Genomic DNA, 27,756 nt, shown 5'->3' on the forward strand with positions numbered 1-27,756 from the left:
TTTACCGAGGCTGCTGTCTTTCACTGGGAGTTGTAAATTAATCCGTTTGAATATGTAATATTATTTGTGGTGGTTAAGATACAAAACAGGGAAAAACGAGATGACTTAAACCCACATTTGGCGACGTTTTCGTTCGCCCCTAGCCACGCACGGTGCACTAGGCCGTCCCGGTGTCGTCTTGTGCCAGGGTGATTTAAAGAAAAACAATCATGCTCGCAACCGAACCGCGAAGCAATGGTGCCCCAATGAAGAAAGAAACAGTAACACACATACACCACACACAACGCTAGATCAAGCAAAGATTACACTTTCGTTGCGGTTGGCTTTACGCCGTTGTTGCCACCGTTCGGGCGGTGATTCGGTCGTTTATTTGGGCCTCCCCATGGGCGAACGAGCGACTGCCAGTAGTTCCATTTTACACTCCAACGCAGCTGGAAGCAACGGCCGAAGAAGCGCGCTCGGTGAAAGAAAATGCACGTGAACATCGTGAACGAATAGAAGAAACAACGCACGCACGCACGCACGTACGCACGCACGTGTTGAGTGTCGTGCATTCATTCGCGAAGCATCCAACGTATTTGCCCGTTGTGAAACGTACGCATGTTTGAATTTTGAATTTTGTGCGGAAAACGCGCGCCACAACTCACCGTCTACCGTCGCGTATTGCGCAAGTCACGAGTTCGCAATCGGGTTCGATCAATTGCGAAACGAAGCTATAGTGAAAATGGTGCTGCAGATGAGAGCCAAGTGAGAGTGCCAAACGATGCACCGTGAATGCAGGTGGAAAATCCAGCAAGCAAGCTGTCGTGCAGTGAAAGGTGTGTGCGCCGGAAAAATCCATACGGCCGTGCTGTTGTCGGTCGCACTATCAAAGTAACCTTGCAAACGGCAAAGAAACGCGCAATTTTGGGGCCGCAATCGGTGCCTGTCATCGGTGGTGCGTTTCTACACACAACACAGCCACGATCGAAGTAAACTGTGCCGTGCCGAGTCAGGATGTCGTTGAACGGGAAATCCTGCCGCCGCGATTGTGTTTTAGTCTTAATTGGTTGTTTTTGCAGCAAGCGTGTGCGGCCAGCCAGCATTACCGTTTAAGTGCTAATGATAGATTTGTTGAGTGAGTAATTGCATTCGCTCGGTGGCTATATTAGCAATACACACATCCTCGCGGCCACAGTGCGATTGAGAAAAGTGGTGGCAGAAATCGAAACACAACAACAACAGAAGGATTTGACAGGACCTGCGTGATGGGAAACACACAAGCACAGGCGGGCACACAGCCGACCAGTGTGCTGTCAGCTGAGCAGCAACCGGCCTCAAGGTCGTCCAAAACGCCGTCTCTCTCCAAGGGTCGAAGCTTTATCAAATTCGGCAAGCGCAAGCAGCTGTTCGTGGAGCACGACGGCCAAACGTCGTCGTTGGCCGGCGGTCGGGTTGGCATCGCCGAGGGAGACGGCACCAAACCGCGCGACCTTGCCGCTGCTGACACGGAAGAGGACGGCTTTTCGAACATACTGCTGGATGTCGCTACTCACCTAGACCGGAACAGCTCACGGCGTGAGCAAACTGCAGCCGAGGTGGGTGAACCGCCGATCGAGAAATCAGCTGATTCGAATACGCACGACGACGAGGAGCAGCTTGCTTACATCCAAAAACATGGTACGTATGGGACCTCTCAAGACAATTTTTAATGCTAAATGAATATAAAATTGTGATAGTGCTTTGCGTAAAAAAGTGCGCTCGTTGCCTGCTCGTTGACTCCTTTCCGCATGTCCTCGGTACGCAATGAGACCCTGAGAGATGATACGGCCATGATTTGCCACTTGGTAAATAATACACAGAAGCACTTTCACGTACGCCATGCTTGACTTGACACAACTGTACTCACGTATGTATTTTACGATTTGCATACGAAGCGGGTCAAAATATGGTTCAAATTTCATTCCGTGTCAGATACAGCCTGGGTAGAAGGTGTGATAAGCACACCATACAGCTGTTCCACAAGTTGGCACGTTTTCTAGTACATACAGTGATAGACAATAGAATAAGACCATTTGTATTACCGGTTTAAAAATACTGCTTTAGATAATTCTTCTAGGTATCGTTATACCAAAGTAAAAATAAAAGAAAAACTTTCTCAATTTCTAAGCTGGCCCATGCTTAAATTTAAAAGCGTGATTCGGATATGGCCAGAACCTCAACAAAACAAAAGGATAGTTTTTATTACATTTTCAAACCCGTAAAGATGCACTTGAAGTTGGGCTGAATGTAGCCAAACCAGAAGAATTCGAGAAATCAAAGTCCTTCTCCAAATTACTATAATCCAGGCAATTTATATATAAAAAAACTGAAATCCATCGCATGATACTGTCTACCAGCAGAAAACGTATATACTAAGCAGTTATTTTTATAGTAGTTAATGTAAATTTATTCGCTAGTAATACATGTTATCCTGACCAATAGTTAATGTTAGCTTGATTAGTCCTATGTTCAGATAAGCCTAAAAAAAGGCTGTTTTGCAGCCTAGTACATTTTAAGACGATTAACTAACGATTGAACCAACAATCAGCGCGATTACAGACAACAATGACGGATAAAATGTTGCTCGTTATCCTACGTTTGAAAAGCATTCTACAAAAATATTGCTCCCCGGTGCAGTGCGGCCTTCAGCTTATTTATCTGTATCTTGGGCATGGCTGCATTAAGAATCGTTGTTGCCGTTTTCAGTTCTTTCTATGCCTTAGCTCATTTAGTAAATGGTGAGTTGGTCAAAACGGTTTGATTGTCAATTTCTATCCCCTAGTTGATTTTTTCGTCCATCTCTTAAAATGAGACGACCTCGAAGCAGTTGATATCGCTCAACATAAAATATCTCAAAATTTCCACCATCCAATTCATTGCTTAGCTAAAAGCTAGGCTCATAAAGCTCATAGTAGAATAAATCTTTGATTGCAGATCCTTGACTGTTTTATCCACATCTACTCCAAATAAAGTGCTAAAGCTGTAATATTTGGTCTGTATAGAAGAGACATGATAAAAAAGACCATGGATGAAAAGCCATATCATAAAAAAACTAGTCTTATTTTTAGCGTTCTTCCACATCTATAGAATTCCGTATTCGTTATCAAATGTATGTAAGATATTGAAGCCCTAAGCTAAACCATACTCAGACTGTACACACTCGTTACACATAACATTCAAATTGTCAACATCTGCGTGTTAATAAGCGCGAAAAGGCACTTAGCGAGCCGAAGAGCTTAGAAAGACAATACACATCTAGTAAATATTTAAACTGCCATGTACACTGCAGAGAGACGAAATAGCTGCTTTCTACATTGAGTCATCTTAATGGAAAATAGTTTCTCAGCTTAGTTAAGCTTAGTTTGTAATGGGTTTTAAACAGAACTAAGCTCTCAGTTTGACTCTCGCAGACCTATAATACCCTGCCAATAAAGTCATCTGAAGTATCTATTAAAAATGACTATATTTACGCGTATTATGTGAGAGGTTTGTCATTGTTGTCGTTCACCCCTTTGCCATGAACAAACTACCCTCGCTGAGCATATGTTTTGTGATCTTCTTTCTCAATTATGACGAACGCACAACACAACGCTTAAAAATGAACGACCCGTCTCAACAGACGGCCAACCATCCAAGCATGCAAAAGATGCGTCGCGATCCGTTGATGACGCAACTGGCGATGCTTCACAACACACTGAACGCACACAACCCGTGGTACCGGCTTCGACGACGACGACGACGACGATGATGACGACATCAACGACCACAACAGGGGGCTTGAACGCCAACCCAAGCGCATCTTCCACCCACCCCACTCACTGTAAGTCGCTGACCTGCTTAGAGACGCACAATCACAACCCTCCACAACAAATGCTACCACCGCCACACCCTACATGCCCGCATCTGCCAGCTGCCAGCCGTTCTACCAGCAGCAGCTCCACCGGTCCCGCTAGCACACTCACTGGCACCCGCGAATGCAGCAGCGCACCAACACCACTGCAAGCTAGCGGCTTGCCGGTCGCGACGCATTCCGCCGTTTCTATAACAACAAACGATGGTGAAACCCCCACCCAACCGGCCCACGACTGCAGACAGCAGGCAGCATCGGCAGCAGCACGCAGCAAACCAGTTCCAGCCGCGGACAGCACGTACGGCGACTGTGGTTGTGGTGGTGTGGTCGGTGGCCAGCAGCCAACAGCGAACCCGATCATTGTCACTACCGACTCGTGGAAAAGGGCCAATTCGCTCAATCAAAATTCAGCCGCGCGTGAAAGCCAACCTTCGTCCCATTCGTGCGCGGCGTTACGCAGCAAAGGTTGGTCTTCTGGATGTCACACACTTTGTCTTTGCTGTCTTTGCTGTTAGCGGCTTTCGGTAGAATGCAACAAGTTGCAAACTGGTGTTTAGTGAGGTAGTGCTCTTGTGTTTTTGCCGTTTCGTGCTTATTCTTTTTACATTCAAATTGTTCGTTTCCAAATGTTGCTAAATGCGTTCTAATAACTGGAATGGAAGCAAAAGAAAGGGGCATGATAGGATTGTGTGTGTGTGTACCGTTAATATTAGCCGCAAGTGATCTTTCTGCCCCCGGAGTGTGTTTAAGCCAAGTGGTAGCAGCAGCAGCTAGACGTCTAAACTGATTGTGAATTCTGCTTTAGACCGCCCACCGAAACAGATCATTTCCTATCGTACTTCCCATTCTTTCTCCGGGAACGATCGGAGTAGGCACAGCATAAATGTGTTTGGATAGTTTGGGAGAGTGTGTGCAGCGTTGCCAACGTCACGCACACAGCACTCATTCATAGAATCCTATGAATGAAGTAAACGAGAAGGGAAGAACGGAACGGGCCATACATGGCGATTGGGGAGTTGATCAAGTTAATGCGCTGCAGTGCAATTAGTTATTTACGGTTTTATGTTGCATTTTATAGTGCCTAGTTTCAAGCAGACTGCTTCAGCAATTGTATTTTATAGTTTTACTTGTAGCAGTTTCTTATAGCTTACATTTTTGTTCAATTAAGAATTGTATTGTAGTTAGACAGTAGATTGTATTAGGGAAGACTCCCTGTCATCCTGAACCCACGTTATAAAGCTTCTAGAGCATTGCGCATTTCGGTTCTACTGAATGATAATGATCTTTTTTGTAGATACACCGAATGTCATACACTTACGCGACCGTACCACATCGTCAAGTTCCGACTCAATCTTTACTGATCCAGCATCACCGCAGGGCGGTTTTGCGACCGAAATTAACGAGGCCTACTATTCGGAAGAGAACATCTGCGATCTTACCGAACCCCATTCGACTGGCCGCCACAAGTCCCCACCAGCTCAACTACCAACCTGCAGCAATGATTCGCTGCTAACCATCGGTGACACCGTTGCCATTGAACGTGAAGAACTTGGACAAGCAAAGCACAAGCGCCAGAATGCCCCCTTCTGCAACGAACACCATTCTCGCCACAGACCATCATCATCATCATCATCACATGCGAATCTGCACATCGAACACAACGTAAGCAACGTCAGCATCGAGCCAGAAACGGCCGTATATGACTCATCGGAATCATCCACACCCTCACCGGACGACGACAGCATGGAACGGAAGCGAGTGTCTCTGTCGCACCGTAGAACGACGGCCGGTGCTGCTACCATTACAGGTAGCAATGGAACCGCTTCAACCGGTCCCGGAACACGCGTTTCCCCAGCGAATGGGACGAAACCTACGAAAGTGTTGACCAAATCTAGCCTTTACGCGGGCACCAAGCTACCTGTGCTAACTGATCGTAAGACCGGTGCTAACAGTGGTACCGGTACGGCCCCGGCCAACAGAGTGGTACGACCGTCGTACGTCCCAGAAAAGCTCAACTTTTTTTCGTACGAAAAATTTGAAGGTAAAGTCCGTTTCCAAGGCGCAACAGTGGCTGCTATGTTCTCTAATACCTTATGGTTTAGTTTTGTTGATCGTTTGTAGGCTAACCGGCTAATAATTTACCCAAAGACCAGCATGCACTCATCATCAGCAATACCATGTGACCGTTTACGAAATGCATGTTTCTAATAATTTAAATTCTTAGCACAACTTCAAAAAGGCATAAGTTGCTCGCTCGAGCGTAAAAGACAACATTGTACATTTCTGCCGTATCGCTTATCAATCTCACCTCTTCTCCTAACTATTGCGCGCATGTACAAATGCACCGTATCAGTACAAGTGGCGATATTTATCTCTAACCATTATCACTGTAGAGTTCCACTCATTCCTTTCGCACTGTGGAATAAAAAGTGCTAGTACTGTGTATGCACTTTGTCATACTTTCTATTCAAGGTTCATCTTCCGGACAAACCCAACATTCCGCATTGAATCGTCCACTAAACTAGCTGTTACTGTTACCTGCGGCTTGGAGTGCGCACTAATTGAACTTTTCCGATTTTAGGACACATGCTGATGAACTGGCTATCATCGTCGCTACCAGCGAACATACCGGGCGTAAACGAGCAGGATCTGCAAGCCCTGCTGTTCCAATACTGCACAAATCTTCTTGTGGCCGGGGTCATGAAGCAGATCCCAGACAAACATGCTCCACCACAAGACACTTTCCGGGTGAGTTTCTCCTTAATTTTTGCTACATTTTCAGGATTTATATTTCAATAGTATTTAACAGGTAAGGGGTTTGAGCAATTGAAGTATGAGTTTTGTTTTGTGATGAAAACTCATTTTGTAGCGATAAGGACCGGTGTTGACAAACAACACGAAAAGACTGTGGTGACAACGATAACAAACGGGTCACGGATTGTGTATTCGTGTGAGTGAATTTTAGGCTGAATGTAAACAAGTTTGTAAAATGCGTTTGTGGCGAGTGAACGAGAGTGTGAGAGATCAACCTGTAATCATCGAGCAATTACTAAGCTAGTTGGGCTCTGTTGTGGGTAAAACGGGAAAGGAGGTTCTTAGCGAATTTCATCTAACGATTATTTCTGTAACTTACTTCCTTTCAGACGAACCTAATGTACCAGTGGACACACACCGAACCACCAACACCGACACCTGTTACTCCTGGCCGACTTGAACCACACGTCGTGTGGCCCCATGCATCGACGGCACATGCCAGCACCACCACCAAAGCCGGTTCTTACCAATCTACTAGCACAAATACGGACAACCTCGCAACTAAATCTGAAAACGGTACCCAGATGGAACCCAGCCTCGAACAGAACGATGCGCGAAAGGAAAATGATTTCCTGCTCCTACGGCGCCGGATTGCAAGCTGCGAAACGATCGCCCAGCTGAAGCGCATTTTACTGGAGCTGTTTTTTAGCGAAGGCGTGCAGGCTGGTGCGGGCGACATGGGGGGAGTCAACCATACGAACGATCAATCGCTAAGCAACAGCTACCGGTTACTGATCCAAGATCTGCTAAACGAGACGGATTGCACAGTCTACGACAAGGCCAAGACCGATCTGCTAAGCGAAACCGAGTACACCGTGTTCGCTGCAAGCACAAGCACTCCAAAGCGGAAGTCTCTCCCTCAAGAGCACAGTGAGGATGATCAGAATCGAAGTAGCGTTGCAAGTGATACGACAACGACGACTGCGACTGCGTTCCAAACATTCCTAAATACCAGTATTACTGCCAGCAAGATAAGTGATCTTCCAGAGCACAGCAAAACGTGGGCGTCTACTAACGAAGTAAATAGGCCTAATAGCAATAACGATAGCAATATGCCGTGTGCTCCATCGATGGCGAATTACCTTTGCTCTAGCTGCGCCAAAATGCGAAAATCGGCGGCAAGCACAGCTTTGAGCCAATCGTCTGTAGAGCAACCGGACAGCGAACAGCCCTCGACGTTGGTAACGCGCGAGACGCAAACTGAACCCAGTAGTAACAATCATTCCCAGGACCAGGATCCAGCCATTCCATGTCCCTCTGACACTGGGCCTACGTTACCCCTGGCGCTGCCGCCGCCTCCACCACCTCCTCCTCCACCCCCACCACCCCTCTTCTTCAGCAACGCACCGGCGGCAAATGTGGTGACCGGTTTACAGCAATTGACACCTGCCCCTCCTCCTCCCCCACCACCACCACCTCCACCTCCACCTCCACCTCATCTCCCATCATTACCACCCCCTCCAATGCCGGGCGAGAGGGGTAAACCCTCTTCCGTTCCTCCGCCACCTCCACCGCCCCCACCAATGGGGATGGGTTCGAGTGCGGGCGGAGCTGCTGGGACTGCAGCTTTGGCAGCCGGACCACCGCCCCCTCCGCCCGGTGGGATGGGTGCGAATGGGCCGAATGCTGCACCACCGCTTGGACCAGGTAAATTAGCGTCAAGTGCCTCTGCTAGTGCGAACACCAGTGGCCCTCCGCCACTACCACTACCCATACCAGTGCCCGGAGGATGGTATGCGGCGAATAGTAAGCGTTTGTTTTTGTTCTCTCAATCTCAATTCCTGTTTTTTTTTTCTCTCTCTCTCTCTTCCCTTCTCAATTTGATATTTTCACGATTTATTACTATTTACCACACTTTTACCAAGCACCCCACCACCCAGCTGAAGAAATTTTAGTAACATTTGTTTTTTTTTTTTTGTAGAGAGCGAGGGCCAGTCGGTCGTTAGCCTCTTTTCCTCTCCTTTCTATCCTATCGGAGTTTATCGGATCCCCTCTTTTAATTGGTAGAAGTAGAAGAAAGTTACAACTTTTCTCACCTTTTGCTGTAAATTTGATTTCCACATTGAGAAGCTTTTTTTGTACAGTTTTTCTTTTAATTTCAAATGCTCTTTGGGGGTGTGTTTTCCGTTCCTAGAACTGCTATGTAATTTTCAAAAGGACAATATCAGATGCTTAGTCTTCTTTGCAAAATATTTTTTCCTCGTGTTTACCACAACCTGTCCTCATGCACTGCCTTGGGCGAAATTTACGTAGATGTACAACAATACTCCCCTAATACGTTCCTTTTTCGTTCACTGTTACTCCACTCTTCCTTGGTTCTTAGGTCCTCAATTGTTTTTTGTTGTTTCCGTTGGTAGTTTGTGTCTCACACTCGTAGCTATGTTTCCGCCGGTTCGGTCAAGAAAGACTAATTTTTAATTGCAATTTCCCTTCGCCAGTTCTTCGCAAACAGCCGGTCAATCCACCGAAACCGATGAAACCGCTCTACTGGACCCGCATTCTAGCACCAAAGAGCAGCGCTGGCAGTGGCTCGAATGTGATGTCGACGTCGCTGAGCGACGAAACTGATGGAGCATCCACCGCCACAAACGCAGGAACAAACGCGGAAGCGACTGACGGTGGTGAGCAATGCAGCTCCAGCTCCAAGCTGCTAGACACTGCGAACGGTTCGCCGCCCGCCTCGATGGAACCGGAAACGCGGCTAGGACTGTGGCAAGAGCTGGAGGAAACGAGTCTCGATAATCTGGAAGAGTTTACGCAACTGTTTTCCCGCCAAGTGATCATACCGAAGCTGCGGGAGAAGGTGGAAAAGCCGGAAAAGACGATCAAAATACTCGACTGCAAGCGATCGCAGAATGTGGGCATTTTCGCGAAAAGCTTGCACGTGGAATGGGACGAAATAGAGTGCGCCATCTACCATTGCGACACGTCCGTCGTGAGCCTGGAAGCGATGCAAAAGATCCTGGAAATCAAGGCGAGCGACGAGGAGCTGATGCAGATCCGCGAGTACGCCGAGACCAGCGTGGCCAACAACAATAATGCGATTCCGCTGGATCAGCCGGAACAGTTTCTGCTGCGCATATCGAGCATATCGTTCTTCTCAGAACGCATTTCGTGCATCGTGTTTCAGGCCGAGTTTGAGGAGCTTTACAAAGGCGTTTCGCGCAAGCTGAAAACAGTGAAGCAGGTGTGCGAGTTTCTGATGGAGAGCGAAGAGCTGAAGCATCTGTTCTCGATCATCCTCACGCTGGGCAATTTCATGAACGGAGGCAATCGCACCCGGGGCCAGGCGGACGGATTCGGGCTGGAGATTTTAAGCAAGCTCAAGGACGTCAAGTCGGCCGACACGAACACGACGCTGCTGCACTTCATAATTCGTACTTATATCAGCCAATGTCGCAAGAGTGGCATTATACTGCAGGAAATTAAGCTACCCATTCCGGATCCGGGTGATCTGGATAAGGCTGTCATAGTGGACTACGACGACTGCCGGCTGCAGCTTACCATGTTGCGCGCCAAAACGAAAGGTACGTATGCGGCAGGATTGTACAGCGACGCCGCGGAATAAATTTCCAACTTTGCTGCTCCTTTGCTTTTTCCAGAGTGCCGCCGGACTGCGGACCGAGTCATTCTGGAGTCAACGGAAGACCATCTGCATCCCTTCAAGGAAATCATGGAAGAGTTCATCGAAAAGGCGACGGCACGCACCGAGAAGCAGTTCTGCAAGCTGGAGGAATGTTGCGAATGCTTCGTGCGAACGATGCGCTTCTACCATTTTACGCCCAAGACGGGCACGCTGGAAGAGTGCAAGCCGGAAATGTTCTTCGAGCTGTGGCTACCGTTCGCGCACGACTTTAGGAGCATTTTTAAAAAGGAAATGCAGCAACACCTTAATGAACTGTAAGGAAAGTTGGTGCCTTATATACCGTACCGCTACTGACACACGTTCTTTTCTGCGTCTCTGACTTTCAGTTTGAAAAAGTCCAAACGTCCATCGACAGCACCGGCCGGTGCAAAGCAAGCCACAGCAAAAGCGAAACCCGGTTCGCTGAAGGAGCGCATGAAACGGTTGATGCAAAGCTAAGCGCTAAAAATGGAACAGAAACGTATAATAAAATGATAAGGTAAAAACTTACATGCCAATCCTTGGGTGGAGTGGTGGCCGACTGCAGATTCCGTCGTGTAGAGGGCCACAGTTATCAAGAATCCTCCCAGTCAAAAGGCCCCCTCGTCTTCCAGGGGACCTCGTTTACCAGGACCATTCGTCCTCGAAGACCTCGTCCGTTATCGGTTTGATGTCTCTGTTAATCAAAATATCTAAAGAGAGTCTGGATGCCCAACAATTTTGTACTACATTTCAAAAGCTTCGAGCAGGAATTACGACGGTCTACTCCACGGGTGTTTATTGCGATCAAAAGATCGGTTTACTTTAAATAAGAGTCCTTATTACAATTGTCCTTCCCCAACCGTTCGACCACATGTGCTTAAGTATGTGGAGCCTAACCTTTACAACAGCAAACTACGCACCGGCGGTAGAGCGGATAGTTTGAATGCAGCCATGAACACTTAATTACTTGCACGATTGCGCGTGTCGTTAGTACAAGGCCGGCTGATGCCAGACAATCTTGCCCAGCAAACAGCCCGTCACCAGCAGCGGGTATCGCGAGCTGAACTGGCTGCTTACGACCATGGCCGAATGGCATTGCTTGTGTTTCAGTTCCTGCAGCTGCTGCGGGTTCTCGTTGCGCCAAATTCCGGTGGCATGCTGCAGTTGGTTGCACCGGTCATTGAACGACAGCAGGCGGAAACCATTTTCGTGCGGTGAGCAGATTATTCGACCGTCCGGTGAAAAGCACGACTCCTTAATGTATTCCTGCTTGGTAGTCGACTCCTGGATGTAGTACAGCATGCGGGGCGCATTGTGGGCAACCGTCTCGGTGACACGCTTCCTTCCCGCCCCGGTATACCCGGTGCTAGCGGAAGAGCTGACGCCCGACACTATCCCATAGATTTGGCCGCGGTTGTTGCGCACCTGCGGGTTTGGCATGTTCTTACGCTCGCGAAACGTTATCTCGGTGGCCCATATATCGGTGCTAGCGATGTCGGAGCGCAGATAGCGCCCCGTTACCATCACTCGTCTGCCACGACCATTTTGACGGCCAGCAGCGCCTGCAGGCAGTGCTGGTTGCGCGCTCGGGCCTGCCGCTTCCCCACCGTGAGGCTCCGGCTGCTGTACTGCTGGTACCAGATTGCTACGACTGCCGGAAGGTTCGGGTTCGTTGCTGCCACCAGCGCCACCGGCCACGGCTGGTTCATTGTTGCCGTCGACCGAGGGAATCATCTCCCGCATGGTAACATTCAACCGAAACACGCTGCCCATCTGACTGTTTCGCGTCGATCGTCCGGAAAGTCCGCTCGTACCGGGCTGAGGCCCGGCGACCATTTGATCCGACCCGCTGCTCACCGGCTCCTCGACCTCTTCTTCTGTTCCCTCCTCCCGGCGGTCCTGCTCACGCTCAACCATCTCCTCATCATCCTCATCCATCGCTTCGTCCTTCGGCAGCTCTTGTATGTCGTGCACGACCGACCACTCGGTCATTTCGTCCGTGGAAACGTTTCGCGTCAGTGTACACCAGCCCTGCGGGTGCATTGCCAGCCCGCTGATCATTTCCGGATTGTTGTTGGGCGGAAAGTCTGTCACCAGCTCGATTCGGTTCTTCTTGCGCTTGGTGTAAAACATCGGTCTGAAGCGTGCTGCCATCGGAATGAGCTGCCGACCGACCTGCATCAACCGGTACACGTTGGGATAGAATCCATCGATATCGCTGGCCAGATTGGCGAGATCAAGATCGTGTATGATGATCAAATAGCCGCTGCTCATGCTCAGCACTAGCCGGCTTTCGTCGGGTGTCAGGCGCGACCTCAACAGTCCCGACATGTGCAGCACCCGCCGATACACGGATCCATACTCGGTGAAGTTGTTGATCTCCCAGGCATAGATCGATCCGTCGAACCCGGACGACAGCAGCACGCCATCCCGCTTGGAGTACTCAATGTTCTTCACGCAACCACTGTGCCCGTTCAGCGTTCGCAGCTTCGTAGTCAGATTCCGGATGTCCCACAGCGCGACCGTCGTGTCGTCGGAGCAGGTAGCGAATATACGATCATCGATAAACTTGATGCAATTTACACACTCGGTGTGTGCGTTCTTGACGGCACATATCTGGATCTCCGTCAGCGGATCGAACAGTACGATCGATTTCTTCTGGCAGGCCGCAACTAGTAGCGTGCCATCAGGGGAAAATTCCAAATTGAACGCGCCACCGTAATCGCGCACAATGCCCGGAAATCGGCCAGGGTCGTTCCATATCTTTTTCGGTTCGAGCGATCGGTAGATGGTCCGGTGTATTGTGTCTGCATCGCCAAACCGAGCCACCAAACCACGCTCCCGACGGGTGCACCACTGATGGATCGGCATGTACCTGTTCGACGAACCGCCCGCAGCATTCATGTTGGGCAGAGGGTCCCCGGTGGATCGGTCGGTGTGGTTTCCTTTGTCGCTAGAAATGGTAAATCGAAACATTAGCATTGGTAGTCGCTGTTGCACCGGCAGGACCGATGTGGAAGACATTTTCTAGGGTACAGCATTACAGCAAATCGATAGCACCTACGGCAGCGAACTCGCATTAGCATACGGTGTTGTTGGTGTAATCGGTGAATTAGAACAAAAAAACTTACTCCTTATCCAGCAGATGTAGAGCAAAACAGCTTACAAACGAACAGAGCCGTCCGTGTTGTTGTTAGGTGTGCTGAGGAGTTCCCGGACTGCAGCAGAAGGCGCATCCGTGCCAAACAACGGATGCAACGCCGAAAAACTTAGCAAAGGCAACCCGACTCTTTCGCTGTGGTAGTGTATACTTGTTTGTTTACGTTTCTCCTTTTGACAGTTCGCTGTGCGTGCATCGGTGGATGCTGGCAGTTTTCCAACGCGCGTTTCATTGTGTGCTTCGATGCGATTGCTTTAAAGATAATTCAAAATACAATTTTCACCATGTCCCGTGTAACGAAAATAAAGCATGTGCTGAAGGAGCAAGAGGCGGACGATTTCGACCTACCCAAAGACAACCAACAGATTGTGCGTATCGTTGCCAGCCGGGGCAACAACCTGCACGAGGTCGAGACGGCACAGGACGGCGAGGAGCGGTTCCTCGTTTCGATGCCGGTAAAGTTTCGCAAAAATGTGTGGATCAAGCGGGGCGATTTCGTGCTGGTGGAACCGATCGAGGAGGGCAACAAGGTGAAGGCTGAAATCTGCCGCATTCTCACACCGGAACACGTCAAGGTGTTCGAGAAGGAAGGCGTTTGGCCACGAAAGTTTAGCAAAAAGCGCGACCTGGAGGAGGATTTAGATGAGGATGGACTGTTTCGGAACACGAACCGCAAATTTCTGGCCCAGAGTTCCGATGACGGCGAGGAGGATGAAGAGGATACGGAGGACGATGCCGAGGAAGGCGAGGATGATGAGGAAGCGACTGCCCGGGAGACGATCGATGCGGCACAAAAACAGTCACCGAGTGACCGATAGATGAGCGCCCGTCGTGTTTCGATTGGCAAACGGCAGTGTGGCGTTCGGTATTATGCGACGATGCGTTTATTGTTTTATCTGATAAGAAGTATCAAAAACTGCTGAAGATACACATATTTGTACATTTGTAAGTTTATGCGCTTGATTCATGTTTGCTTTGTCGGAAAGAATTCCTTTTTTCATGCTTTGCGCTTTTTGCTAGCTTTGGCTTTTTGGCGAGAGATAGGCAGATTACGCGAGAAGAACGCGAGCTTGTCGGTAAGTACGGTGATAGAATTCCGCCAGCTATTACATCCATGGTACATTCACTGCGAGCGGACACAAGCACAATACCATCGCGCGCAACTAATGGGCAAATGCTTGCGCAACACGTGCAATGAGGCTCAAATGGGTACTTGTTCTGCTTGAACTATTCTAACGCTATCTCTAATGTTCTAATGCTAAAATCGATGGTAAATAGTAAACCAAATCGTTTGCATAAACGTCCTTAATGGCTATCAACGTAGACGTGCACCAAAAAGGCGGCTAGTTTGTGAAACTCTAGTGTATTGCTAATTTCTGTTCTGTAAATTAGAATTTTAAAACGTTCTGCTATGGAATGTTAAGTTTTTTTTTTATAATTTCCCTTTACTATTCAAACGTGCTGAAAATGTGTGGCTGTGGCTGTAGATTACGCACAACTAAATACTCTAATTTCAGTTGAACTCTAGCGCTAACTGTGTGCCTCAGTACGGCATATCTATTTGAAATCATACTACAAGTTGAATACCTACATTCCCGCTACTGATGATTCTGCGCCGAATGCTGCCGATCTACTCCCGCCTGAACATACTGAGAAACAATTCATCTAATTTGCAATTGCTCTACTCTTCCCGCACAATCATCATTCGCACATGTCCTCTCGCAACTAAGGTGAAATATGTAGGCACTTGTAGTGTAGTGATTCGAGATGAAAATGAACGAACGAGCGGCTGACCAACGGCCAAAGGAAGTAAGTAAGGAAGTCCCCCTTTTACGCCCAACCATGGCGACATACGGCAGTGGTTTTCGTTTCGTCTTTTCGTACAGCCTTCATGCACTTTTACAACGAATAGTTACAGTCATGGAAGGATCGATGTATCTCAGTATCTTTGCTTTTAGTACGGACACCTGGTTTGCAGGGAAATAAGCGACCATTTTGCGTGGCGGAACGAAATGATGAATTGCTGACGAAAGGCTGCATTACAACTGTAACATTTTTCCTTTCGTCCTTCCCTATTACGAATTCAAACTAATCTGTGTGCATGTTAATCTCATTTACGATTACTCATTTGTGTCGTATTTGGTAGCAAGAATGGGAGTGCATCCACAAGGGCACTGCATGCAAGACAGTTTATCGTTTAGTGGCATAGACTTCATTACTGGTAAAACGTTAAACTCATCGCCCGTTGCTTGTTGAAACCAACTTTACCAATTACCCAACCTAAATCAGCGCTTCAAAATGCGACGTGATCCGCCTCCTATCAACTATCACTCTTAACTTACTGCTTTCTTGTACATCTTTGGTAAGGATCGATAGCGTAGAATAACTCACTGAAACGTGCTCGAAAACGGAATCCAGCACGTTTGGGGTGGGAGAATATTAGAAATACGTACAAGCGCTAGCTCAGATCAGATGCTTTTCGCCAACGGGCACGGTCGGGTTCCATTTCCCCGCCTGCTCTGCATCAAATAAATAGCTTACAAAATAATCAACAAATGCTTGCGCGTCAATCGCTGGCTTTACGAATAAAATTACCTTAATTTTGAGAAAGTGTCCCCTTTAGAGATGGGATCAGTATATGCTAACGTGCGCGCTTAGGAAATGATTACTCCAGCTTCCAACTGTTCAGCTTTTGCCACCCCTTCCTGCTGCTGCTCCTTTTCATCGCGCTCCTTCTGTTCACCGTCGTTGTTTTCCTCTTCATTACCACGATCCGCTTCCTCGATTCTGATCACTTGAACATCACCGATTCGGTTCAGTTCCATATCTACGGCCTCCTCCAGACATTCCATATCCATGTTGGCGGCATCTTGCCCCTGCGCGACCAGGTTCGGTGATGTTTCGCTGGAGCTTATTGGCAACGTTGAAGGGCGCGAAAGCTTACTGCTGCCAGCAGCTGCCACGCCTAGCTGATCCTTAAGCGACCCTTCGCCTCGGCCGAATGGAAACGTTTCGGACAACCGTTGTTCCAGCTGAGGTGTGAGGACGGCCACTATGTCAGTTTGCGTTTCTGTGGAACACTGCTGGGAAGCGTTGCTCGACGGCGGTTGTGCTGCAGCAGGTGGCGCAGGAACGTGTACCAAAAACTGCATGCAGCTAACAATGTCCCGCACGGCACCTTGCAGCTGCTGCACCTGGTTCATCAACATCGAACAGGACTTTGTTAAATCCTGAATGGAGCTATGTTCAGCGCCGTCACCCGTTAGCGGGCCACATTCTCCCACTTCGTCGTCTTCAGCTGGTGGCGCCGGTCCATGGGCGCTGACGTGGGTGGTGGCTGTGCGTGCATGTTCCGCTGGATTCATGGCCGACACTTTCCGCCACAGCTGCCGCAACGCTTTCATCTGCAGCTGTTGAATTTTGCGACCCGATTCCAACTGTTCCTTCGTTACCTGCATGTCCTTCGTCAGCTGCAGGATGTGATCGTTGGTTCGCTTGTGAAACAGCTTTTCCACCAAATCACGGGTTCGCTTGCGCGTTACATAGCCCCGCCACAGCTTCTGGATAAGAATGGCAGAGTTTTCCGTTGCCCGGTTATCGTCCATTGGCTCCTTGCTAACAACAGCTTTCCCCGCCGCTGGGCCTTCCTTGTCCTTCGCTTTCGGTCCCACACTTTGGCCACCGTGGGGCATGTTCTGATGCGTTTGTTGCTGAGCCGCCTTGTGACGAATGGTGCGCAGTTTCTCAATGTTGATCGTTTCGCTGTCATCATCCGAACTTACAGCATTGCTCGAGCCTCCCTCCGATGGTGTTGCTATGGCAGCGTGCACCGAATACTTCGATTGCGATGATACGGGTCGGGAATGGCTGTTGCTGCCAGAGCCACCATTGCTATTGTGGCTGTTGAGCGTTTTCCTTGGCGATAGAGACGGTGACGAACGTTCGCTACTGTTGTTCCGCTTTGCTGCACGCGGACTTCCGCTTTTGGGATGCACGTTCGCCACCGGAATGCTTCCTCCACCGGTTTGACTGGTCGAGCGAGTGCTGTCTGTAAAAGGAAAACGCAATATGCTATACGCACTTTCACGTTTCCACCGGCTTTCATTTTCATACCTTTGGTTTTGATAGCTTTTGGGATTTGTGGCGTTTGCGGTTGCGGCTGCATGTTGCAGTGTTGCATATTGCGCTGTACAATGCTGGCGGCCGTCGTTGTGGTAGGTCCACAGTCCGGACTCATCAGTGATTCTGGAACGGGCACCATTTTGGATGCAGCCGTCAGTGGCCCACCTCCAGTTACCGCAGCACAATTTATAAGTTGATCTGGATGGAACGGATACAATAATGGTATTGAAACATTAACGCTGACTTTTGATAATGGAATTCAACTTACCATTATACAAACCACCTTGACTTTGGTTCATCACAGTCGGATGCTGTTTGCTCAACACAATACACTCGCTGCCTGCATTTGCACCCAGGATATTAGTGCTGCTTCCCGGTACGCCACAGCCGTTACTGTTTGCCAACATGTTAGGATCCAAACTCTGGGACATAATGTTGTTGTCCGAGGTAATATTATCAATCAACGATCGCGTCAGCTCAAACAGCTGCGATCCGCCCGAGCTGCTCTCGCTATGGCCTGACGACATGGAATTGTTCGAAAGGTTGCCATGGTAACTGTTTGACATGGCGTCGGGCGAATTTTGGCGCCCGCTAAGACGCGATACGCGAGGCGATTGTATTCGCGTTGCCTGACCTTTCCGACGCAGCGACGAGGGTGAATTGTTCGCTGACTGATTAGCACCATCGCTACCGAGTGTGGTTTGTTCTTGCAGCTGACGCTGGTGCTGTTGCGCTTTGCTAAGAATAAGCCGCAGTTTTCGATCGTTTTGATTCTCTAGCGCTTCGCCCGACAACGGACAAACGCTGCTAAGGTAGCGGGCCAGCGCTGTTTGCTCCCCTATGGGAAACTGGCGGCCCCGTCCCTGACTGTACAGCCATTCCGCTTTCAGACTCTCAATGGCAGTGACGACAAATCCATCAATTTGCTTCACACTCATGCACCAGTTCAACACAAACGGACGATAGTCGAATCCACTGAAAGGAAACCAATGGCTAGTTTAGGTACATTCCGATGGTCAATGCCACTGGCCACTTACACCACGTTGCCAGCCATCTGCACGCACGGATTGTCCGCTATCGTGATGCTGTTGAGATTGTTCAGATGACTGAGCGTGCAAATTTCATTCAGATCGGCAATGTTGTTCTTCGCTAGCGTTAACGTCTCCAACGATTGAGGTAAGTGTTTATCACATTGCCTTAAATGCGATATGCGGTTTCCGTTGAGGAATAGTTCCTGCCAAACCAAACAAAATGCGACCATTAGCACAGACATCAGATGTGAGAGGTTGAGTAAATAACTCGTACCTTTAAATTTTTTAGATAAGACATATCCGATACACTGGTGATGCTGTTCTCCGACAGGTTTAAATACTGTAGGTTTACGTTGGTATTAAGATGTTCAATGGTTTTGATTTTGTTGCCCTCCAGATTCAAGTGCGTCAAGTAGACCAAATCTTTCAGTCCTTCGATGGTGAGGATTTTGTTGTGGGAGAGATTCAGCTCTCGCAGGCAATGCAGCCTACAAACTCCGTACATACGCAGCAACTGATTTTTGCACAGCGACAGCTATAAGAAACGGCCGGACAGATTGTTAGTGCAATCGATAACCGGTGATTTTGATGTGCACAAGGGTAAAACTCACTTTTTCGATCTTCAAGTACGAATCAATATTATCAATTTTCTGCAGCTCGTTATCGTCCAGTATCAACACTTTGTATTGCTGAGCGTCCTCCATTTTCGGAACCTTCTTCAGACAGTTCTTCGCCAGGTCCAGTGTGGGCTTTTGTGTTTCGATCTCCAAATCTGCAAGGACACGTCCCGCACACAACAGTTGGATACTCAATAATGGATGGGAAGTGGGATGCATTAACTATGCCCTAAGGCTGACCGTGGTCCGGGGCTAAGCTTGTACAACAGACGGTCCACTAACGCTGCCCTTCTTTGTATTGAAACGCATCTCGCACACGCCTCTTTCTACTTACCCATATTGTTGTACGCGTTGATATCGTTGATTGCAGTATGCTCGTTCGCTCAGAAAGTAATCCCCTTTTCGCGCTGGTCTACCAAACTTGCTCACTCCTTTTTTCTACGTCCTACTATCAGCTTGTGCCAAATTTTACAAGTTCATAATAAGCAATACCTTTTTATGAATAGCGCTCCAGTTCTTGGCTCGAGCTAAGTTCTAAATAGGACTCATCAATACACACGCACACACACTCTCACGGCTGATGTCACAAAACATCCATGCGTACTGCATGCGCTGTCCTGCTGAGGACACGCGCTACAATCTGGGCTCTTGAACGCGACACTGTATACGCACGAACAAGGATGCGCCGAAAACAAAGTCTATTTACGCTACAAACAAAGGCACAGCTTTTCGATAAAACAATAGGCAATCCACAGCAGGGTAATAACGCTATAGCTGAACAACACCGCAATGCACGGCTTCGTTTAAAATTGGCGCCATAAGACAGTCAGCGTGGAAAGCTTGCAAGCAGGCTCTGTTTATGTTCATCCATAACTGAAAACGTCACGTACGTCATCATGGTCGAAAGACCCACACTGACAGCTGGTTTGTTTACAGTTTAGTCGCAAATATCGTGGTGCTGTGTTGCCGTGGTTGGCGAGCTGACCGAACGTTGAAAATGAAACCGTACGAAAGTTTTGTGTTTCCCGACATACCTGCGGACATCAGGTATGATGCGTTGTGCATTGGTTCTGAGATATCATAAACCCACCTTGCTCTAAACGATCATCATTTGTTTTTCTTCCCTTCAAACACTGTCGTAGAGAGAAGCTGTTTCAGAGAGATAAACCGATGGTCGTAGTTGGAGTGTTGGGCAAATCGAATGAAGCTCACGCCAACAAATTGCTCGACTTCAATATCCTTCACTCACATCCATCACTTACCGATGATGCAGTAGTCGATGTGAGTTTCCATTAGCAGCTAAGCGATAACGCACGGTTCTTACTCACCGCGGAACTCCATTCCCTAGGGCCGCGTAAAGTTTTACTTTCGTCCAGAAGGGCAAACGCTATTTCTTCACTTCGACGCTCCATTCGATAACTTTGTGCTGTTGCATTTAGCTGAACGGATGATGCTGGAAAAGCGCGACGAATCACCGCTCCATTTCATCGAATTCAACAGCGCCATTCGGACCCGTTTCGCTAGGGTTCTCCTGTTTGCCCTGCAGGTATGCCACATCCTCGTGCTGGCGGAATCGTCCGCATCGTTCGATATGTCCTACCTGTCCATCTTCAAATCGTTGAAAATAATCCGCGAGAAGTATGTGCTAAAGTTTTTGCCGAAAATGTTAAAAGGCGCCAATGTGGGCTCGTTCATGGGGAAGGACTGTCGGCTGTGCAGTCCGAGGCTGCTGTTCTTGTTCAACCTGCCGGACAATGGGGAGCCACACTTGGTCGACGAGATTGATGTGCTCGAAACCAAGGTGGAGGATTACATCAACAAGCTGCTACGGAACGAATTCATCATCACGAACAACAGTACGATGTCGCTGTTTTCCTTGCCCAGAACGAAGCAGTTTGTTTTCTATAACGACTCCAAAACACGCAACCAAGATCCGCTAATAGACTCAATCGAACTGCTCTCGATGTATCTGGGCAAGCAGCAGCAAACGAGTACGGGGACGCTCCCCGAAACGGACGAGCAGGAAATATTGGAGCGGGCCAAACCGTACGATTGCTTCGGCTTTCCGTTGAAGTACAAATTCGACTTTAAGGACCCAACGGCGGACGAAGAGCGAAGCATCTTTAGTCTTGTGCAGGAACACGTAGAGGATGCACTGGAAACGGGCTTTGAAGACAACGAAAGTTCCGGTAGACAGAGAATCAGAACACATTTTGCGGTAAGTTAAACCGGTGATGGGAATACTAATTGTAGAAAGTTTCTATTGAATACTTACCATTGTTTTGTAGCTTCCCACAACCGAGGCATGGTATGCGATGTTCAAATACATGCACGAACTGTTCATAGACAATCCAAACGATCCTTATTACGATGCCTACGATGCGGATTATGTACGTCAGAGAGGGGAAAATCCGGTCTGTTCCGGCACAAAAACTTATCGTTTCATTACTTCTTTCAGAGTGCCTATTTGCAAAACTTTCATGACATTGTCGACATCGATGAGCGCTTTTTTGGGGAAATTTGTGAGCAGGGGCTGGATTTGGCTATGCTCAAGTACAAGGACATGCTGCCACCGCACTACAGTGCCTCTTTCCACGAGACAAAGTATCAGGAAGCGCTAACCATTCTGCTAGAGTACGCTCGTGGCCCTGAACTGAAGCCCAGCATCGAGCGACTTAAAGAGTGCTGCGACACGATATGGCAGAGCGGAAAGCAGCAGTGCGAGTATCCGAGCCTGCGTGGCAATCCCTGTGTGCTGGGCATGCACAAGACAATCGATCCGGCCGAACATTCTAGCGGCGTAATTTACGCATCCTCGTGCAACTGTGGCCGGACGCAGGGACATCGCGAGGATCCGTACACGATACGGCAGGCAAACTATGAGTTTTACCAGATCATAGCCAAGAGCTGCAGCAACTGCAACCGCTTGGAGCGTATACAGTTTCCCGTGTTTGAACCATCCATTAGCGATTTCAGGGCGGCGGAATTTATCAACAAAAACTTCTCCAACCTGATGTCGTTCGACAGCACCGGTCGGACGGCGTCGGACGTGGGACCCATCATTCGTCCCATTCCCGGCCATTCGCCATTCGTTTCCGGCAGCCAGCGAAGTCAGAACAGTTCGGCCAGCTTAAGCTTTAACATTGCCTCCGAGGGAGAGGAAGACGAGGAGGAAGGAAACGTTGTTAAAAGGGAAGGCGAGCGTCGCAGCCGTCGCGAGCAGAAGCCAACCGAGGGAAGACACGAAGCAACTGAACCCCCAGAAGAAACGCACATCCCCAAGGAGGAGGACGAACAGGACGCTAGCAACGAGGAGATGAACGAAATAGTGATAAAGCTAGGCAAATTGAAGTCGGGCGAGATGGAACAACCGGCTGGACCGGCCAGACTGCCCTCTACCACCGAGTACCTACCAGGAATGTTGCACTCTGCTAGCCCAGCCGGATTACTGCCTCGATTCCCCTCGTGGTCGTTAGTGTGCTTAGGGCCCAGCTCGATCTACACACACAACACCGGGCTGCCGGAACACGTGCAGAGCGGGTTTCTTTCGGGCTCCAACTTTCTTCTCCCGTGGGATGTAAGCGTGCACCTGGAGCACGCGCAATGTTGGGCCGCATCGTACGAGAAAATACGGAACCGCAAGAAGGGGAACCAACACTCGGCGAAAAGTTTTGAGCACAACAAAAAGTTTACGCTCAAAATATTCATCGGCGTGGAGTACGAGTGTTTGCGAGGCCATCGGTTCATTATGAATGCGCCGGACAGCATTCTCCGCTGCGGGTCGGAAATTGTGCGAGACAGTGGCAGAAGGGTGGTGTTTAACGATATGCCCATTTACTTCCCCTGTCCCTGCCGCAATACGATCAACAACACGGCGCAGCTAATGCGAGTGCACATCATTACGCCCAAAGCGCCGGTGAATGTGATCATCGATCCGAAGGTGAAACTGTTTCAGAACAACATGCAAAACAGCCTCACATTTACGACGGGCATGACGGAACCGATCAAGCTGACCCAAAGCTCCTACTGGATTCTGCGGTTGCCGTTCGTGTACGAGGGCGACAGTGGACCGTTGATGGCACCGACCGAGGTGAATCCGGCCAGCGCGATCATGCACGGTGTACTGCTGGCCGGCATGTATGGGATCAGAGAGAACGACCTGAACGAGGAATCGGTGGGGATGGGTATCTCCAACCCTTCGGGATAATGCGCTCGACCGTTCGCAAATTGACACACGATGGACAGAATTTGTTAAACCTATTGTTGAACCTTTACTTTAAATGTCTGACGGGGGTTTTAAAGAAAATATCGTTGATTTTTAGTTCTCCTTTAAGGAGTAAAGTAAATAAAAATTTTTTATGAATTCTAAAGCGACCCGTACGATGACACACATCGAAAAGAGGCCTAGTCTGGTATTGCTTAAACGTAGTTCTCACAAATTCGTCTTACAAGTCCAGTTCGAGTTTCGTTTGCTCTCGGTGTTTAAATACGACATTTAGACTGACTTGAACTCAAAAATAGTCCTGAAGAAGGCCTGATCCGCGCCTCCCAATAAATCCCGAATCGTAACATTAGGTGATCTTCGTGAACATTGTGTGGGTTTCCGAGGCTTAAACATACTTTGGAAACTTGTGGTAAGTTATAGAATGTAAAAACACTACGAGCTCATCTGTGACCGATTACGGTAAGCTGCAACTTGGCTATGCCGACGGAAGCATGGGCAGCCATACTGCGTGACGGCAAGTATCACTGTCTTGTGGTCCGGCAATCGTTCTGAAAAAACTGTTTCTTCTGATTGAATTGTGAAGTAGATAATCAATATATGACCACCAATTATTCTAGCATGATTAATTTTAAGCAAAAAGAAATTTAAGCATAATGCCTCATTTGATGCTAACACCACATTGTTCGGGAGAAGTTAAAATCCCTCGTCCTTGTTGTTCGACGACAGTTTCCGTGTATAGCGCTGCGATCGTAATATTGACAACAGTACATGTTCTCGTGGTGGTGGTGCGCTGATTGCCGCCTGCTCTCACTCTCTGACGTGACGTCTCACGGGAGCACAGATCGGCTCATTCATCTCCTGAGTTTGTATGCGTAGCCGTTCTACTAGGCAACACGCGGATCTTTATCGTAGCAGCTTATCTCCCGCCCAGACTTGCCGCAAATGCTGTCACGCTCCGCCACTTCGAAGACTGCATCTCCTCGCTGTGCTCGGCTATGCGTCCTGATGACGGTATCCTATTGCTAGGGGATTTCAACCAGCCTTCGATCGATTGGTTTCCCGCTCGGCAGGACCCCGAAACGCCGTTCCTACTCTTTGAGCCGCGTACTCGCTCCGTTCGCTCCACTCAGTTTGCTGATGGTATGCATCGCTGCGGGCTTTACCAGCTTAATGGGCGCCTCAACAACAACGGGCGGCTTTTAGATTTGGTATTCGCGAATGGGATCGTTGCCTCAACCATTTCATCGCCAATAGTGTGCTACGCCCCTCTGTTAGCTATTGATGCACATCATCCTGCGCTTGAGATGGACCTCTGGGTACCCTGTCTGGACTCAACTGCACCTGCGCCAACACCTCGGCTCGACTACGCGCGGACTGATTATAACAGGCTTTTACCGATGATTTCCTCTTTTGCTGCTGACTTCGAGTGTTCCAGTTTCGGTTCTCTTGACCTCGCTGTTGACGAATTCACACGGTTTTTGTCACATGCGCTAAACGAATGTACGCCGCTTAAGCGCCCTAAACGAGGTCCTCCCTGGAGCGACGGTACGCTGCGAATGCTTAAAACGGCCAAGGCTGCTGCCTATCGTGAATATCGTGCGCGTAGATGTAACGTTTCTTGAAGCAATTAATCCGGCTTTCCCAGCTCCATCAGCTTCAACGGTCACTCTGGCAACGCACCATCAGCAGTCTGTGATATCTTTGCCTCACGTTTCTCCGCCACCTTTCTTCCGGAAGTGAATGAGGCGGGGCAAATTGTTGATGCACTATCACACACACCACGTGATGCCATGACCCCTCGCTTGCCGATCTTTGATGAGTCTTCAATACTAAAAGCTATTGACCGTCTCAAGCCATCGTTTGTCCCGGCTCTTCGCCGGTTCTGCTATTGTCCGCAAAAGCTGTGTTAGGGATTTAGGAGTAACCCTCGATGAGAAGCTGAGCTTCCACGAACAGCTCGAACACGTCGTCACCAAGGGCAACCAGCTGATAGGCTTGCTTAAGCAACTTACTCGCGACTTCACGGATTCGGTCTCCATCAAGACGCTCTACTGCTCCTTGGTTCGATCGGTGCTGGAATATGTCTCCATTGTATGGTGGCCATCTGGAGCGCTTCTGAAGGATTCAAGTGGACTACGACGCTCGCTGTGCGCTTTTGGCTATCGAGTTGCTGAACCAGCGTGACTACAACTCTCAGAGACTATTTGTTGCGGGACTTTTGGACTACCGGATCGACTCCCCAACACTACTCTCTGGGCTCAGCTTATACGTCCCAACCAGGCCGCTTCGCCCTAGGACGCTACTTGACGTACAGGATCGCCGAACCCGTTTTGGTACCTTTGATCCCTTTCTCCGTATGTTCCGTGAATATAATTGTATCAGTAATCGTCACCAACCGGACATGTCACGCGCTGCGCTTTTAAATTGTATTCGACCCGTCCGTCCTTATAACTGTTAAGTGTCTTAGCAATTAGGCTTCAAGGGGGTCCTGCGTGGCCCGTTGAATTATAATGACAATAAACATTTCAATAAAAATAAAATTTCAAGCACCGTTTTTTGCTTCCGGAAAGCAACGCTTTGCGCAAAGATTGTATTCGTGAGAGCGAACTATTTAAAAACATTGATAAGCACGTGAGCGTGCAGAAGCTGGCGATTGCTTATGTTCGCCTAGTAGTACTGATCTTCGCACCGACCGATCCGCAAGTGGTTGTCGAATACGAAACTTCCTCAACTGCATCGTAGATCTAAATCATGTGGACAGAGCCAGCAACAACCAGGATAACGCTGAATGCTATCCGATGCGTTGTCCTTATTTGTTTCCTGTTGCCGTTTCTTCTCGTCAGCTACGCAAGTAAGACGGTTTGTCGAATCTTGTTCAGTGAATTAACTAGCTAATCAAACACAACATCATCCCATTGCAGCTGTGACACTCTCCCGACAACTGTGGATTGTTATCCTGTTTTGGCGCTATCCTTGGCTTAAAAGGACCAAAGTGCACGGCATCAAAAGCTTCGTCGATCACTCCCGAAACCCCGAAGTGCTGTGTGTACTGATGGAGATGGAAGGTGCGATTTGCAGGGCGCGCGCTCGTGTGGGTCTCGATTGTCGACCAAGTGATTAATCTATCGGTATTCGTTTTCTTTTTGCTCTTGTTTTCTGTGCATCAGGAGAAATTGATATTGTGCAGCTGAGGGAAGAATTTCTACATCACATCAGCGATTGCAGCAGCAGCCATATGCGGCTCTGTCTGCCGCAATTCATTCTACCGTTCATGTCCTGCTGGAACAAGTATGCTTGGCTGAAGGGGTAATATACATTTTCGCAACATTCGCATTGGCAAGGGTTCTGATGTTTGTTTTACCCACTAGAACCAGCAGCGCGGATGAGCATATAGTGCTGGCCCAAGCCATACAGCGGGGACGACCGTTGAAGGAATTGATGTGTTTACTAAACCTCACTTCCAGCGCCACCAGCAGTAAAGATAAAGATTCGTTGATAACGAATGCAAAGCCAGGTCTGCCGTGGCAAATCGTGTGCATTCCGGTAGTTAGTGAATCACCGCACGAAGGCAGTGAAAAATGCGCTTCATCCAATTATTTACTCTATGCAATCGATCTGAAGCTGCTGAACGAAGCGGAGAAGCGCAACCTAAGCTACATCCCTTTGAACGGATACCTTGAACGTGCCGAACCGACGATGGACAACGTGTTGGCGAAACCTTACTACATCCCCCGGCTGTGGAATTACATCATTTCCTCAGTCCATTACCGCTGGAACGAGTTTGTCTATCAGCACGATCCGCTCGAATCGCCCGATATTGACCGCAAGCAGTACACCGGAATGGGGCAGCTTCTATCAGCACTGTGCATTTCCGTCGTGTACGTTTGTGGCGATTTTGTTTGCTCCTTTCGCTCGATCAAGGGTAGTCCGTTGGACAAAATTGACTATCTGCAACGATTGATCGAGCGCGAGATAGACAAGCGCAATCTAACGCTCCGTACGATCTGGGACACTTTCCTACAGTCGATCGAGCCCGTCAATTTGCTCAAGGAGGCTACGTTTTTCGCGTGGAAAATCGTGGCCACAGTCACGCTGATGGTACCGTGGTACGCGTGGAGAGAAACAGAAGCTTTGCTGCTGTACGTTTCAAAGGGAGCAGTCAATAATGATACGATCGTAGGATTCATCATCGAATGTTTTCCAATTTGTTACGGTGTAGCGGTGGAGTGCTGGCGCATGTTATGGCTGCTGCTGGAAGTAACCTTACAGCTGGATGAATAATAACGGACAAGTATTTGAGCAAAGTTGC

The 27,756-nt window shown here is 48.7% G+C and overlaps 6 protein-coding genes across 9 annotated transcripts; 4 read left to right on the forward strand and 2 right to left on the reverse strand.

Moving 5' to 3' along the window:
- The first annotated feature begins 586 nt into the window (after window positions 1-586).
- LOC118511072 (formin-2) lies at window positions 587-10,820 on the forward strand. Of its 3 annotated transcripts, none has more exons than XM_036053730.1 (8): window positions 587-1,659; window positions 3,641-4,336; window positions 5,166-5,912; window positions 6,453-6,619; window positions 7,015-8,431; window positions 9,124-10,212; window positions 10,288-10,585; window positions 10,658-10,820. In XM_036053730.1, exons 1-8 carry the CDS (start codon window positions 1,248-1,250, stop codon window positions 10,767-10,769), a joined length of 4,938 nt encoding a protein of 1,645 aa, XP_035909623.1. In that variant the 5' UTR covers window positions 587-1,247; the 3' UTR covers window positions 10,770-10,820. The 3 variants fall into 3 exon arrangements, with proteins under 3 accessions (XP_035909623.1, XP_035909624.1, XP_035909625.1); XM_036053731.1 differs by having other exon boundaries at window positions 594-1,659; window positions 7,015-8,332; XM_036053732.1 differs by lacking the exon at window positions 3,641-4,336 and having other exon boundaries at window positions 606-1,659.
- A 242-nt stretch (window positions 10,821-11,062) lies between these two features.
- LOC118511093 (DDB1- and CUL4-associated factor 10-like) lies at window positions 11,063-13,586 on the reverse strand. 2 transcript variants are annotated; one of them, XM_036053795.1, is made up of 2 exons: window positions 13,424-13,586; window positions 11,063-13,245 (listed from the first exon to the last, which is right to left on the reverse strand). In XM_036053795.1, exon 2 carries the CDS (start codon window positions 13,194-13,196, stop codon window positions 11,280-11,282), a length of 1,917 nt encoding a protein of 638 aa, XP_035909688.1. In that variant the 5' UTR covers window positions 13,197-13,245; window positions 13,424-13,586; the 3' UTR covers window positions 11,063-11,279. The 2 variants fall into 2 exon arrangements, with proteins under 2 accessions (XP_035909688.1, XP_035909689.1); XM_036053796.1 differs by having other exon boundaries at window positions 13,337-13,542.
- A 15-nt stretch (window positions 13,587-13,601) lies between these two features.
- On the forward strand, window positions 13,602-14,401 carry LOC118511125 (probable RNA-binding protein EIF1AD). The gene has a single exon (XM_036053857.1). The coding sequence runs from the start codon at window positions 13,737-13,739 to the stop codon at window positions 14,268-14,270; it is 534 nt and encodes a 177-aa protein (XP_035909750.1). The 5' UTR covers window positions 13,602-13,736; the 3' UTR covers window positions 14,271-14,401.
- LOC118511082 lies at window positions 14,314-19,990 on the reverse strand. Its single transcript, XM_036053762.1, has 7 exons — window positions 19,557-19,990; window positions 19,217-19,377; window positions 18,880-19,140; window positions 18,612-18,808; window positions 17,843-18,549; window positions 17,566-17,772; window positions 14,314-17,500 (listed from the first exon to the last, which is right to left on the reverse strand). The coding sequence occupies exons 1-7, from the start codon at window positions 19,558-19,560 to the stop codon at window positions 16,107-16,109; spliced, it is 2,931 nt and encodes a 976-aa protein (XP_035909655.1). The 5' UTR covers window positions 19,561-19,990; the 3' UTR covers window positions 14,314-16,106.
- An 87-nt stretch (window positions 19,991-20,077) lies between these two features.
- Window positions 20,078-23,621, forward strand: LOC118511083 (protein SMG8). Its single transcript, XM_036053763.1, has 5 exons — window positions 20,078-20,269; window positions 20,365-20,503; window positions 20,571-21,440; window positions 21,511-21,612; window positions 21,681-23,621. The coding sequence occupies exons 1-5, from the start codon at window positions 20,220-20,222 to the stop codon at window positions 23,427-23,429; spliced, it is 2,910 nt and encodes a 969-aa protein (XP_035909656.1). The 5' UTR covers window positions 20,078-20,219; the 3' UTR covers window positions 23,430-23,621.
- A 1,990-nt stretch (window positions 23,622-25,611) lies between these two features.
- On the forward strand, window positions 25,612-27,751 carry LOC118511105. Its single transcript, XM_036053828.1, has 4 exons — window positions 25,612-26,298; window positions 26,369-26,512; window positions 26,615-26,753; window positions 26,816-27,751. The coding sequence occupies exons 1-4, from the start codon at window positions 26,199-26,201 to the stop codon at window positions 27,726-27,728; spliced, it is 1,296 nt and encodes a 431-aa protein (XP_035909721.1). The 5' UTR covers window positions 25,612-26,198; the 3' UTR covers window positions 27,729-27,751.
- The last annotated feature ends 5 nt before the right edge of the window (window positions 27,752-27,756 follow it).

This window comes from Anopheles stephensi, chromosome 3 (assembly GCF_013141755.1).
Source record: "Anopheles stephensi strain Indian chromosome 3, UCI_ANSTEP_V1.0, whole genome shotgun sequence".
NCBI lineage: Eukaryota > Metazoa > Arthropoda > Insecta > Diptera > Culicidae > Anopheles > Anopheles stephensi.

Excerpts from the sequence above, each read along its gene's own strand:
- LOC118511082 (XM_036053762.1), bottom strand. Across the intron at positions 19,141-19,216 it reads CGTACTTGAAGATCGAAAAA|CTGTCGCTGTGCAAAAATCA; the intron begins GTGAGTTTTACC and ends CGTTTCTTATAG. Across the intron at positions 17,773-17,842 it reads TCAAGGTGGTTTGTATAATG|ATCAACTTATAAATTGTGCT; the intron begins GTAAGTTGAATT and ends CGTTCCATCCAG.
- LOC118511125 (XM_036053857.1), top strand. The coding sequence starts at position 13,737 with ATGTCCCGTGTAACGAAAATAAAGCATGTGCTGAAGGAGCAAGAGGCG.
- LOC118511083 (XM_036053763.1), top strand. The coding sequence starts at position 20,220 with ATGAAACCGTACGAAAGTTTTGTGTTTCCCGACATACCTGCGGACATC. Across the intron at positions 20,504-20,570 it reads CCGATGATGCAGTAGTCGAT|GGCCGCGTAAAGTTTTACTT; the intron begins GTGAGTTTCCAT and ends TCCATTCCCTAG. Across the intron at positions 21,613-21,680 it reads ATGCCTACGATGCGGATTAT|AGTGCCTATTTGCAAAACTT; the intron begins GTACGTCAGAGA and ends TACTTCTTTCAG.
- LOC118511093 (XM_036053795.1), bottom strand. The coding sequence starts at position 13,196 with ATGAATGCTGCGGGCGGTTCGTCGAACAGGTACATGCCGATCCATCAG.
- LOC118511072 (XM_036053730.1), top strand. The coding sequence starts at position 1,248 with ATGGGAAACACACAAGCACAGGCGGGCACACAGCCGACCAGTGTGCTG. Across the intron at positions 6,620-7,014 it reads CACCACAAGACACTTTCCGG|ACGAACCTAATGTACCAGTG; the intron begins GTGAGTTTCTCC and ends ACTTCCTTTCAG. Across the intron at positions 10,213-10,287 it reads GTTGCGCGCCAAAACGAAAG|AGTGCCGCCGGACTGCGGAC; the intron begins GTACGTATGCGG and ends TGCTTTTTCCAG.
- LOC118511105 (XM_036053828.1), top strand. The coding sequence starts at position 26,199 with ATGTGGACAGAGCCAGCAACAACCAGGATAACGCTGAATGCTATCCGA. Across the intron at positions 26,513-26,614 it reads TGTACTGATGGAGATGGAAG|GAGAAATTGATATTGTGCAG; the intron begins GTGCGATTTGCA and ends TCTGTGCATCAG. Across the intron at positions 26,754-26,815 it reads AAGTATGCTTGGCTGAAGGG|AACCAGCAGCGCGGATGAGC; the intron begins GTAATATACATT and ends TTTACCCACTAG.